This window comes from Mobula hypostoma, chromosome X1, assembly GCF_963921235.1.
Source record: "Mobula hypostoma chromosome X1, sMobHyp1.1, whole genome shotgun sequence".
NCBI classification, from domain to species: Eukaryota; Metazoa; Chordata; class Chondrichthyes; order Myliobatiformes; family Myliobatidae; genus Mobula; species Mobula hypostoma.
Genome location: NC_086128.1, coordinates 36,846,915 through 36,859,398, shown reverse-complemented (window position 1 = coordinate 36,859,398; position 12,484 = coordinate 36,846,915). Strand labels below are relative to the sequence as shown.

General features: G+C 40.0%; 1 protein-coding gene across 2 annotated transcripts in view; it reads right to left on the bottom strand.

The window, feature by feature from the left end:
* Positions 1–12,484, bottom strand: part of wnk4a (WNK lysine deficient protein kinase 4a) — a 97,174-nt gene that overhangs the window by 41,419 nt on the left and 43,271 nt on the right. The window contains exons 5-6 of one of the 2 annotated variants that reach the window (XM_063037518.1): positions 7,802–7,890; positions 5,180–5,402 (exon numbers count right to left, since the gene is read on the bottom strand). In XM_063037518.1, the coding sequence (XP_062893588.1) occupies positions 5,180–5,402; positions 7,802–7,890 (312 nt within the window). The remainder of the gene's footprint in view (positions 1–5,179; positions 5,403–7,801; positions 7,891–12,484) is intronic. The other variant, XM_063037519.1, reaches the window with a different exon arrangement.

The following is a 12,484-nucleotide window of genomic DNA, read 5'->3' as shown; positions in this document are numbered from 1 at the left end:
AATGATCCCAGAACAAAATAATGGAGTATCTATTGGATTCTGGTGTTTAAATCCAAGGTTCTTTTAGAAGTCAGAACCAAGGTGAAAAATTGTTGCTTCACGATCATTTTATTAAGAGTTGATTGAACTAAGGGAAGTTGAACAGAACAGTGACAGGGGTCTCACTACTTGAAGAAGAGAGAAACTGAAGATAGTGTCTACCATAAAACAAGTACTTTTATACCCAGAGATAAGAAAATTTGATAGGTAACAATAATGCAATGAGAAAATACTTATTTAATACTATAGTAAAAATTGCCAATGATAAAATACTGACATATAATTAATTGTTAAACTACAAAGAAAATGACAATTAAAATTCAACAGTCAGATCCAACATACCCAAACCTATCTGCAGTGACAATAGCTTCCATAACTTTTCCACAAATTAAATCTGCTGAACATTGTGGGCATGCTAATTTGGCACTGGAATGGGTGGCAACACTTGCCGGCTGCCCCAGCAACCCTTGGGTGTGTTGGTTGTTACGCGAACAATGCATTTCACTGTATGTTCCGATGTACATGTGATGAACAAAATTGAATCGTGAATCCTGAATCTATTTTCATGGTGGATTCAGGATAAAACAACATAAAAGAGAAAGAGTGGATGGTTAAAAAGCAGAAAAGGAAAAAGTCTGAATAAACAAGTCATTTTCGAGTTTGGTGGTAGTAACTAGTGGTGAACCACAGGGTTCAGTGCTGGGATACAAGTTGTTCACAATCTAAACCAACACACTGGATAAGCAGACCAAATGTAACATATTGAAGCTTGTTGATAATACAAAGGTGGGTTGCAGTGTGAATTGTGTGGAGGATACTGTATATTCGTAAATTAGCAAGTAAGTGAGTGAGATAGAACTGATGGAATATAATGTGATAAAATATGCTATATTCATTTCACTGGAGAGAAAAAAAATCAAAGTATTTTTAAATGATGAAAGTTTGAAAGGTGTTAGCTTCAAAGGCATTTGGGTATCCTTGTTGGCCAATCACTGAAAATTAACATGTCAGCACAGCAAGAAGTTAAGAAAGCAAACGTTTCATTGGCTTTTACTGCAAGAGAATTTGAGTGCAGGAGTAAAGACTTAATGCAATTATGGAAGTGATCCCACAACAGGAGTATTTTGTGCAGGTCCATAAGACATAGGAACAGAATGCGATCATTCGGCCCATCAAGTCTGCTCCACCATTCTATCATGGCTGATTTATTACCCTCTTACCACATTCTCCTGCCTTCTGCCTGTAACCTTTGACTCCTTGACTAATCAAGAACCTATTAACCTCTGCTTTAAATATAACAAAATGACTTGACCTCTCCAGCCATCTGTGCTAATGAATTCCACAGATTCACCATCCTCCAGCTAAAGAAATTCCTATTCATCGCAGTTCTAAATGGACACCTCTCTATTCTGAGACTGTCTATTCTAGACTCCCCACTCAAAGAAACATCCTCTCCATGTCCACTCTGTCTAGGCCTTTCAATATTCAATAGGTTTCAATGCAATCCATTATTTCATTCCCAGAATCATTCTCATAAATGTCCTCTGGACCTTCTCCAGTGTCAGCATATCTTTCCTTACATAAGGGGCCCAAAACTGCTCACAATACTTGCAAGTGTGCTCTGACCAATGCCTTATAAAGCCTCAGCATTATATCCTTGCTTTTACATTCCAGTCCTCTCAAAATGAATGTTAACATTGTATTTGCCTTCCTTACCATTGAGTCAACCTGCAAGTTAACCTTTAGGGAATCCTGCACAAGGACTCCAAAGTCCCTTTGAACCTCTGATTTTTGAATTTTCTCCCCATTTAGAAAATAGTCTATGCTTTTATTCCTTCCACCAAGTGCATGACTGTACACTTCCCTACACAATTTTCCATCTGCCACTTCTTTGCCCATTCTCCCAATCTGTCTAAGTCATTCTGCAGACTCCCTGCTTCCTCAACGCTACCTGCCCCTCGACCCATCTCCATATGGTCTGTAAACTTGGCCACAAAGCCATCATTCCATCGTCCAAATCACTGTATACCAGTAAAAGGGGTGGCCCTAACACTGACACCTTCAGCATACCATTAGTCACTGGCAGCCAACCGGAATAGGCCCTTTGCCTCCTGCCAGTCAGCCAATCTTCTATCTATGCTATTATCTTTCCTGTACACCATGGGGATGGGTTATTTATCTTGTTAAGCAGCTTCATATGCAGCACCTTGTCAAGAGTCTTCCAAAAAGATTCTTCAAGCACGATTTCCCCTTAAGGAACCCATGCTGACTTTGGCCTATTTTATCGTGTGCCTCCAAGTACCCTGAAACCTCGTCCTTAATAATAGATCCAAAATCTTCTCAACAATCTCTTCAACAACCTCTTTCTGAACCCTGTGGTGTAGTCCACCTTGTCCAGGTGACTTATCTACCTTCAGACCTTTCCGCTTCCCAAGCACCTTCTCCTTAATAAGAACAACTGAGCACTTTTCTGCCGTGTCAGATTCTCTCAAATTTCTGGCATACTGCTCGGTCTTCCACAGTGAAGACTGACGCAAAATACTTAAATTCGTCTGCCATTTCTTTCTCCCCCATTACTACCTCTCCACTGTCATTTTCCAGCTGTCCGATATCCATTCTTGCCTCTTTTTACTGTTTATATCTGAAAAACATTTGGTTTCCTTTTTTATATTATAGGCTAGCTTACCTTGGTTTTTAAAAACTTCCCAATTCTCTAATTTCCCAGTAGTTTTTGTTATATTATGTGTTATGCTTTGTAACTGCAAAACATTAAACTAATTCAAGGGGAGACACGGGAGTCCGAAATGCAGGTCTAACTTGTATTTACTTTTGCTTTTATGCTGTCTTTGACTTTCCTTGTCATCCTCACTTAGGAATACTTCGATCGGTCTTGTCCCCTTACCCAAGGAAGATTAAAGATGTCACGAGCCTTGTGGCCCATCAGGCCAGTGCTTATGCCGTTTTCCGTGGCATGAAGCGACTGAGAGTACGAGACTCCCCCGCCCCCAGGATAGGACGCCAGTCTATCGCAAGGTTAACCTCCAGCATTTTTGCTGGTACCCATTCTCAGCTGGGTAGACTGGGTGGTTAAGTGCCTTGCTCAAGGACACACACGCTGCCCTGGCCGAGGCTCGAACCCACAACCTTCAGATCGTTAGTCCAACGCCCTAACCACTTGGTCACGTGCCACATTACCCAAGGAAGGATTTACTTCAATACAGGGAGTGTAACTAGGATTCGACAAACAGAATCACAGAGTAGTTACTGTATTAAAGGAAGTCATTTTTGGCCACTGGATCAGTACTAGTTCTTTGTAAGAGCGATCTAACTAGATTTACAAATTCTTCTCTTTCAGATATTTATTCAGACTCCCTCTACTTCCAATACTACCGAACAATGCCTTCCAGACTTTAAATACTTGCACTGTATGAACAATTTTCCTCATATCACTTTTTGTTCTTGAGGCAATCACTCTCATTCTATGTTTCCCAGATCTTAAACCTTCTGACAAATGGAAACAGTTCTATACTCATTATGATTTTAATTACTTGTATCAGATGTCTTTGCAACTTCCTCTGGTTCATGGAAAACAATGTACGCAGTCTATCCACATAGCCAACGTCCATTAGTCCTGCCATGATCGAAGTAACTTTCTGATGTACTCTCTCGAGAGCCTTTGGAATTTTTCAGGTAGCATTGAGAACTGGACCACAATACCCAGAAAGTGGCCAAATCAGTGTTTTATAGAAGTTAGTCACCAGATTGATTACGGAAACAACAGGAATTCTGCAGATGCTGGAAATTCAAGCAACACACATAAAAGTTGCTGGTGAATGCAGCAGGCCAGGCAGCATCTCTAGGAAGAGGTGCAGTCGGCGTTTCAGGCCGAGACCCTTCGTCAGGTCCTGACGAAGGGTCTCAGATTGATTACGGGGATGTTTGTGGCTAGAGATAGGCTAGAATTTAGAAGGATTGGAAATAATCTTACCGAAAGATATAAATTTCTTACTGGACTTCACAGAACAGCAACAGGAATGAAGTATACCAGACTCGGGGGCCAGAATCTCAAAATAAGAGGTTAGCCATTCACTACAGAGAAAAAAATCTTTCACCCAGGGATTTTGAAATGGAGAAATGAAGCTCAATCACTGAGAATGACTGAATATACACTCAGTATCTAAGACAACAATTGATTTATTTTTGAGTATTTATGGAAATGGTGTTGACAAAGGAAAGTGATGCTGAGATAAAAGATAAGCAGTGATTGCACTGACTGATTCAGCAGCACAACAGGGATGAAAATCCTGCTTCTGCTTCTTCTCATGCTCTTAGTTATTCAAGGTTATTTTTAACAATTACAATATAAAGAATATTTGCCTGATTTACTTTTAGATCCCATCGTAGCACATTCAGATTGCCACATTGCTGTATGTGGGATCCAGCTACCTGTGGCACATTGAATTATACTATAGTTATATATACTCAATGGCTACTTTACACCTGTACACCTGCTTGTTAATGCAAATATCTAATCAGTCGATCATGTGGCAGCAACTCAGTATAAAAGCATGCAGACATGGTCAAGATGTTCAGTTGTTGTTCAGACCAAATGCAAGAATGGGGAAGAAATGTGAACGAAGTGACTTTGACTGTGGAATAATCGTTGGTGTCAGATGGGGTGGTTCGAATATCTCAGAAACTGCGGATCCTCCGAGATTTTCATGCACAACAGTCTCTAGAGTTCACAGAGACTGGTGTGAAAAACAAAAAAAAAACATCCAGTGAGTGGCAATTCTGTGGGCAAAAACACCCTTTTAAGGAGAGATGTCAGAGGAGAATGGCCAGACTGGATCAAGCTGACAGGAAGGTGACAGTAGCTCCAATAACCATGCATTACAACAGTGGTATGCAGAAGAGCATCTCTGAACACACATCACATCCAACCTTGAAATGGATTGGCTTCAGTAGCAGAAGACCACGAACAAACAGTCAGTGGCTACTTTATTAGTTACAGGACATACCTAATGAAGTGGCCACTGAGTATACATTGGTCGCTTTAAGCAGTTTAAACCAACAGAATCTACTGTGTTATCAGTTCTAAGCAATAACACTATACAGAAGTAAGTAGCAGTAATTTTACCATTTCTTGGGCCACCTCTTCTGAAACATCCTTATAAAGTTCAAAGTAGAACTCTATGGCTTTATTGTCTTTGTATTTGCCATGGAGTTTCTTTGATTCATCCATACGGAGCCAGAGCTTTAGGGCAGATTTCGCTCCATCATCTTCTTCAGCAAGTTCCACATGGACACCAGTGTCCTCTTGGAAGAATGAATGGTCAAGAAGGTCCTGAATGGTGTACCTGCTCGAAAATGGAATAGGCCGCTAGGATTAAGCTAATTCCTGGATTTTGTAATTAATATTCCCTAAAGATGTTGAACTTTGAAAGTCATTTGGATTCTCAAAGTTTTGCATAAACACAGTTGCTACTTCTTGAGTAAATGCACGGTGGCAAATATTTCCAAGCATCTTCAGATTACATTGGGCAACTAATAAAAACAAATACTGGAGAAATATAACTCAGCTCTTCAAAGGTAAACTGATACCTGGCACCTTTATAGAACAAGATTTCAACATGGATTCAAGTTTTATATACATTTTTTAGATGGCCTAAATGGTTTTGGGAAGATATAATTCAAATAAATATTGCAATCCCGACTTTTTAACTTGCACATTTGATCATTTGATCCTATAGGAGGGGAGTCTAGGACCAGAGGGCACAGCCTCAGAATACAAGGACATCCCTTTAGAACACAGATGAGGAGGAATTTCTTTAACCAGAGGTTGGTGAATCTGTAGAATTCACTGCCACAGACTGTTGTGGAGGCTATGTCATTGGGTATATTTAAAGGGGAGGTTGATAAGAGTCTTGATTAGAAAGGGTGTCAAAGGTTACCGGAAGCAAGCAAGTGAATGGTTTTGAGAGGGATAATAAATCAGCCATGGCAGAATGTTGGAGCAGACTCGATGTTCCGAATAGCCTATTTCTGCTCTTATGTCTTATAATCTTATGGAGAGAGTGAGAATATGGCATCGAGACGAGGATCAACTGTGATTATACTGCTTGGTCAACAGCTGAATGGGTTAACCAACAGCTATTTTTTATATTAAGCACCACTAAACTACCTGTACAATGTCACAACCTTGTCTCTTTAGATTCATGATTAGATATCTTTCAAGGTTTATGCCATTATGATTTTCTAACTGTAATTACACTCTTTGCTCAAGTGATCTTTGGACAATTAAAGGAGGCTTTTCATCTGCAAGTGATCTCAATAAAGTGGTGCACAAAAAAGCCTGGAGATGAAAGATTCTTTATCCGTCTTTCAGTGATAACAGGAAGAGGCAGATAAAATGTATTGGACCAGGAACAGGGGTGCAGATGTGGGGACGGATTAGATTTCACGCTGCAAAATGGTCAAGTTCTTTGTGCTTTGCTCTTCTTTAGGCATTGAATTGCTACCTCAACCACCAATGTGACTGCAGGAAGGTCATGCTCGTTATCAGGCAGAGGCACTCCACCCACCATGTTAATGCAAGCAGATATATAGCTGTCCAAGGTCCTTGAGTTAAACTGGACTTTCCACTTTACATTAAGGGGCCTAACACTTGTTACTTCCACCTATGACAAATTACGCTAGGGTAAAACAGTTTAAAAGATATCTAAAATGCCCTTTCAGAGGGCACAAATGTTGGGACTATTCTCACCTGAATGCAGGACAAGCAGGAGCTGGAGCCAATCCCAATCCCAATTTTAAACAACTTGTTCCTCTACATTCACTATCACCATTTGTAAGCTGCTCTCCCTTGTGTGCTGTGGCCCTATGTTTGAACAACCCCACAACCCTCTACTGCAACTCAAGGGTAGCCTCTGTTTTCTCTCATGAACCACCAGTATCTATGTTGCCTCCGCTGTCTCTCCATTCTCTGAGCACTGACTTTCCTCCTGATTGCTTTACCTTCCCTCAAACCTCATTTACCTTCCCTTTCCTCATTCCTGCTCATCCTATCCCACAGCTCCTCCTGATTTGGTCAACATATTACTCTTTGGGTCATCACATCAGCGTGGTCTTCACGGTCAAATGATGCCTATTGGATGCTCACAGCTCAGTCAGGGCAAAGCCAAAGGCCCATTGTTGCTTTGTGCCACAGGCCTATCCCTTCCGATATGGGTCCATCTCTGCACACAAGATTCTGGCTGCTTTTGAATGAAAACTTCCCGTTCACATTTCTGGAAACAGTTATCATCTCAAAGCCTGTAACTTCCCTTCAGGAATATAAATCAACGGAGTGATTAAACATTACATACTTATTCACAATCAGGAAGGCATAAAATTGTAACAAAACAAGCATGCATTTAACTGTATATGCTAATATATCATGATGTATATCAGCTTGTTTAAAGAGAAGCGACACACTATAATATAACGGGCCGTTTAGAAACATTATTAAAGTTGAAACATTATTAAGGTCTGACATTCTGTTTGACTTTCAAAGGTTTTTTATACATAGAATATACAGAATTAGAAAGTATACATTTCTGATACAGAAACTGAAACTTCAGCATACATTTCAATCTTTTTATTTAAAAGATGAGAAATTCCCCATGCAGTATTTGGCCACATGGATGATTCATATGTCATAAATGGACACTATTTATCAGATAACCTTCTGCCATTAGACAAATAATCACCAGATTCTTACCTCTCATCTTTGTTTTGGCGGATACATCCTTCAATAATCTCTTTGAGTTCTGGGACTTTTACCTTGTTAAAACTGGCTGGCTTAACACCCTACAGAAAAACAACGTAAAAGTTCAGGGCAACCAAATAGATGAAAGTGTTGAATTTGATAATGATTAACTGGATAGCCTGATTTAATTATTCTAAGTAGAGGAACTAAGAAACTTTACATGTATGTTATATCCTGACATTATAACTTTGTATTTGTGACTAGAAGGCTGTAGTTATTCCTGCGCTATTACTCCACTGTGATCACTTACTGATGCAAATGGCTTGGCCTCAATCGATGAAGCAGATTCTGACCTACTTGGTCCACTGCTGGAAAATTATTGTCCAGATTATTCTCTGTGTAGGTTCCTTCATTCATTTTGCAGTGCTAGTTATTGCTCTTACCCCACCAAGCTTTGATGGCAAGATGAATAATCATCTCCTAAGTCACCCACCCTGATATTATCCCACTCCACCCCACCCCATCATTTATGCAAACACACCCAATACTTACCTTTACCACAAATCCCTCCATCTTGATCACTCCCCCCCCAAACGTGGATCTGCTCTCTATAAACCTGTGCCAAAAATCTCCCTCTCCCCTCAATCTGTCACCCCCCCAATTCTTTTCACATCATTCTGCACTCTCCAAATATTTCACCTCCAACATTCTTCCTTTTCTTACATTCCTCTCTCCCCCATGCCCAACCCGCAACTCTTACTCCAGTTTCCTGTCACTGTAGAGAACGGGCCATTGTGAAGTGGTAAGGCCTATTGTGATGTCATGGCTTCATGAAATAGAATGCTAGAGCCCCTGGGGCTCACATCAAACTGCTGGGATACCCAACAGAGTGCCTCTTTCATGTGCACTTTAACATGCAGAAGCAGTTTTAGGCCCAAGTATTAATTACACACAAGTTTTTTTTTCCTCCATGCATTTATGTTATATATAATTTAGCACGTTATTAGCTAAATAGACACCAATCTGATAAAGATGCCAGGGAAGAACCTACAACAGGAGTTGATTTAAAGACCTCGCAACCACCAAGAGTTGCATTAAGCTACTGGCAAAAGTTGAAAAGTGTTGCACTCATATCAATGAATATGTTCAACGTTCTTCAAAATGTCAGGTGTAAACTGGGGGTAAGTCCTTGCGCAGTCTCAGTTTAAGCAGTGAAATGGAAATGAGCTAATTGTATAACCTCCAAAATTTTCCAACAAAGTAATCAAATCAAGGTGGATTGTGAAAGTGAATTGCAGTCTTACTGTTTATTGCACATCAACGCAGTTTATTCCTGTATGAGCTCGTAAGATGGCTTGTAAGAAAATTAAATCAGTCTTAACTGCGCTTTCTTTGTGTAACTCAGGCCATATAATGCAAATACAACTGTTACTGAGGTCAAATACATAATCAGATTGGCATCCACACAGTTCAGCATTGTTAACTAAGGTTACTCTGATGTTGCTTGTTTACCAAGACTCGTGAAACATCCCTAAACAACAGCACATTAAGACACTGGAGCAAAATGTCGCTATTGCAATAATCTAAAAAAAGTGTTCAGGTTCACAGGACCGCTTCTTCCTTTAAAGTGCATACAGTGCTGTTGAAACAACACAGCCTGCTTGCTTCAAATAGAGTTTGAAAACAAAAGTGTTTACAGATGCTGGGATCTGGAACGAAAAAAAAGAACACAGGAACAATTCAGTGGGTCAAGCAGCATCTATAGAGGCAAAAATTGCAAGTCAATGCTTTAGGTCAGGGACCCTACGACAGGATCTCCATAGATGTTGCAAGATACACTAAGTTTTTCCAACATTTTGATTTTTGTGGTCTAATTCTGCTCCTATGTCTAATAGGCTTATGGTCTAAATTTTGAAGCCTTTATTTGCAATACGATCTTAACTTCGTAAAATTTATCCTCGGGTGACTTCCTCAACTGGGAACTGCTTTACCAGTTTTACTTACTAAAATTATTCTATTTCCAGATCTTTTGGTGTCTCACCATTGTCCTTTTCCAACAGCATTGGCTCACAATATTCTAAATGTGGTCTGAACAATGATTTATAAATAAATTTTCAGTATTAAATCCTTGCTTTTATATTCTAGTCCTCTCAAAATGAATATTAACATTGCACTTGTATTCCATTCTACTGACTAATCCTGCAAATTAACCTTAAGGGATTCCTGCACCAGGACTTATCCCTGTATTATTTTTGGCAGACCATTGTATCTTGATCCTCCACTCCCTACCATAATCTTAAAATTAAGCTCAAATGGTTGAATAAATTTGGACAGTGATAGAAGTTACTTGGGCTACAAAATGGAAATGGAAAAGGCAAAAGAAGAGTTTCATTGTCAGATGAATGGGTATCACTGGATCCCGAATTAGATCTAAGCATGAATGCTGTAATTTAGAGACAAGGCCTGTTCATAGACAAATATGGCTGCTTTAGGCTGAGCACATTATACGGTTATATTATGCAGGAACACATCCTTATGTGATTAATGACAACTGGGATTGGTGGAGAGCAGTCTGTGACCCTCTTTTCCCACAATTATACATATCCCTGAGCTCAAGAAAATGAGACATGTAGCTTTTTGCACAGCTATGTTATCTTTTCTGTAGGTCTGAATTCATTAGAATACAAAGAAACTTTGGAGGAGCTTGGTATTGGTTGGTTCTGACAAATTCCTGGCATCTATATAGTTTCTGTTATTACCTGGAGCACTTGTGATGTTCCCACTTTCTTCATCCAACCAACCCATTCTACAGCTCTGGTTTTACTGGGGTGGGGCACAGGCTCAATCTTTGGGAACTGCAGAGCTTAAGGCCTGGCTGATTTTACCCCCTTAGCATCATCTGTGTGCAGCAGCTCTAACATCTGCCCAACGTCACTGCTGGAGCAGATGAGTAAAAAATGGGTGCTGTGTTGGTTTCAGGATATCACTGAGGATCCACGTGTACCAATCCCAGTGGGTTATGGCTGGTCAATAAGTCAGGTATGTAGCGTGTTTACTGGGTGCTGCAGATGTTATGTTGTGTCTGATCTGTGTGCACTATGTGTGCAAGTTGCCTCATTCTCATGATAGCAGTGACCCTTACAGTTAATCCCTGCTGATATGACAGACAGGACATCAATCAGCAACTGGTGTACAGAACTTCAGCTAACACACTGACTTATCCTCAAGTGTCCAGCAGGAGAATGAACAACTTAATACCCTAATTAAAAGGGTTGCCAATTACCTTTATGTTAGCTGTTGACTGATTCCACTGGGTTTACAACAACCACACAGGGCTTGTTGTCCTCCAGTGTCCCTTAAAGTTATTGAGGTTTACAAGGGAGTGGGTGGGTATTCATGACTGAAGGTTATTGTCTTGACTGCAAGGCTTCCATGTAAATGAATTACTCTCGTTTATAAATGGGCTGTTATCCACTTTTATAGCAAGATCTGCATTTAGCACCCATCCCTAAATTGCCCTTGGAGAGCAAATTGCTGAACAACTTTGTGGGATATTTAAGGGCAATCACACTGCTCTGGGTCTGAAGTCACCTGCACATTTCCTAAAAAAAGATAGTTTAAGAAAACAACAATAGCTACAAAAAGCTTAATGAACTTAAAAATTAACCATTTCTCTATTCACAGCTGCTGTCTTGTGAAGTGTTCCACATTTTCTGCCTTTGTTGCACTAATTTCTTACCTTTTTTATTTCCTTTCATTTAGTAAACTGAATTTCAATTGTCTAGCCTTCTAGAATGTGGTGCGGAATGTAAACACTATGGCACCATTCCCCTCTACTGTAATACCGGTGTCAGCAGTACCAACTGCCCACTCACCGACAGTCCCATTCCCCCCTGTGGGTGTCCATCCGTCTGTTGGACAAAGTGGGAAAACTAAAACCATCGCAAAATGGTCATTGCAAGCCAAAGTTAAAAATCAAATGATCCAGATGCTGAAATCTGCACCTAACCAAGTTGAACATAATTTGACAACCATGGCCACAATCCACTTGTGTATTACATGTGCTTATTGCCCTGAAGTATCATTTACAGTCCTGACTCTTGGACATTCTTTACTTTTAATGTATACTTGCATCTAGTTTCCCATATACATTGAGAGGAACAGCTCTAGAAACTTTCACTGTTGAATATACAATCAGTTTCAGATTGATTCACAATGACTTTCTGCCTAGACTCCCATTTCTATCTCAGCTCTGCACAGCTGAACAGTAATACCTGAGGCGTCAATCTTGTAGAAAAATCTTCTGTGGCAGGCATTTCCAAAGCTTATTGAAAGTATCGTTGCACAAGATCTACCAGCTCTCCTTCTCACAGTAAATCTGTTGACTCTTTCATGCAGGGCAGGGTCTTCTTAATGTGAGGCGAATTCCATGATTCTCACGAAGTACTTAATGTGTGGATCCTTGAAATTTGATATGAAGACAATGAACTAATGAATCCACCATATTTGCTTTTTAAAAGTCTTAGACCTTTGAGACTAAGATAGGAATTCCAGACTTCAGCAAATGACTAAGAGTCTGAGCAAAGAACTAGTGTAGGACCTATATCACTTTTATCATAACTATGTTCTATTCTTATATTTACCTTTGATATTGGAGGCCTTATGGCCCATTGAGCAACACCAGCTCTCAATTAT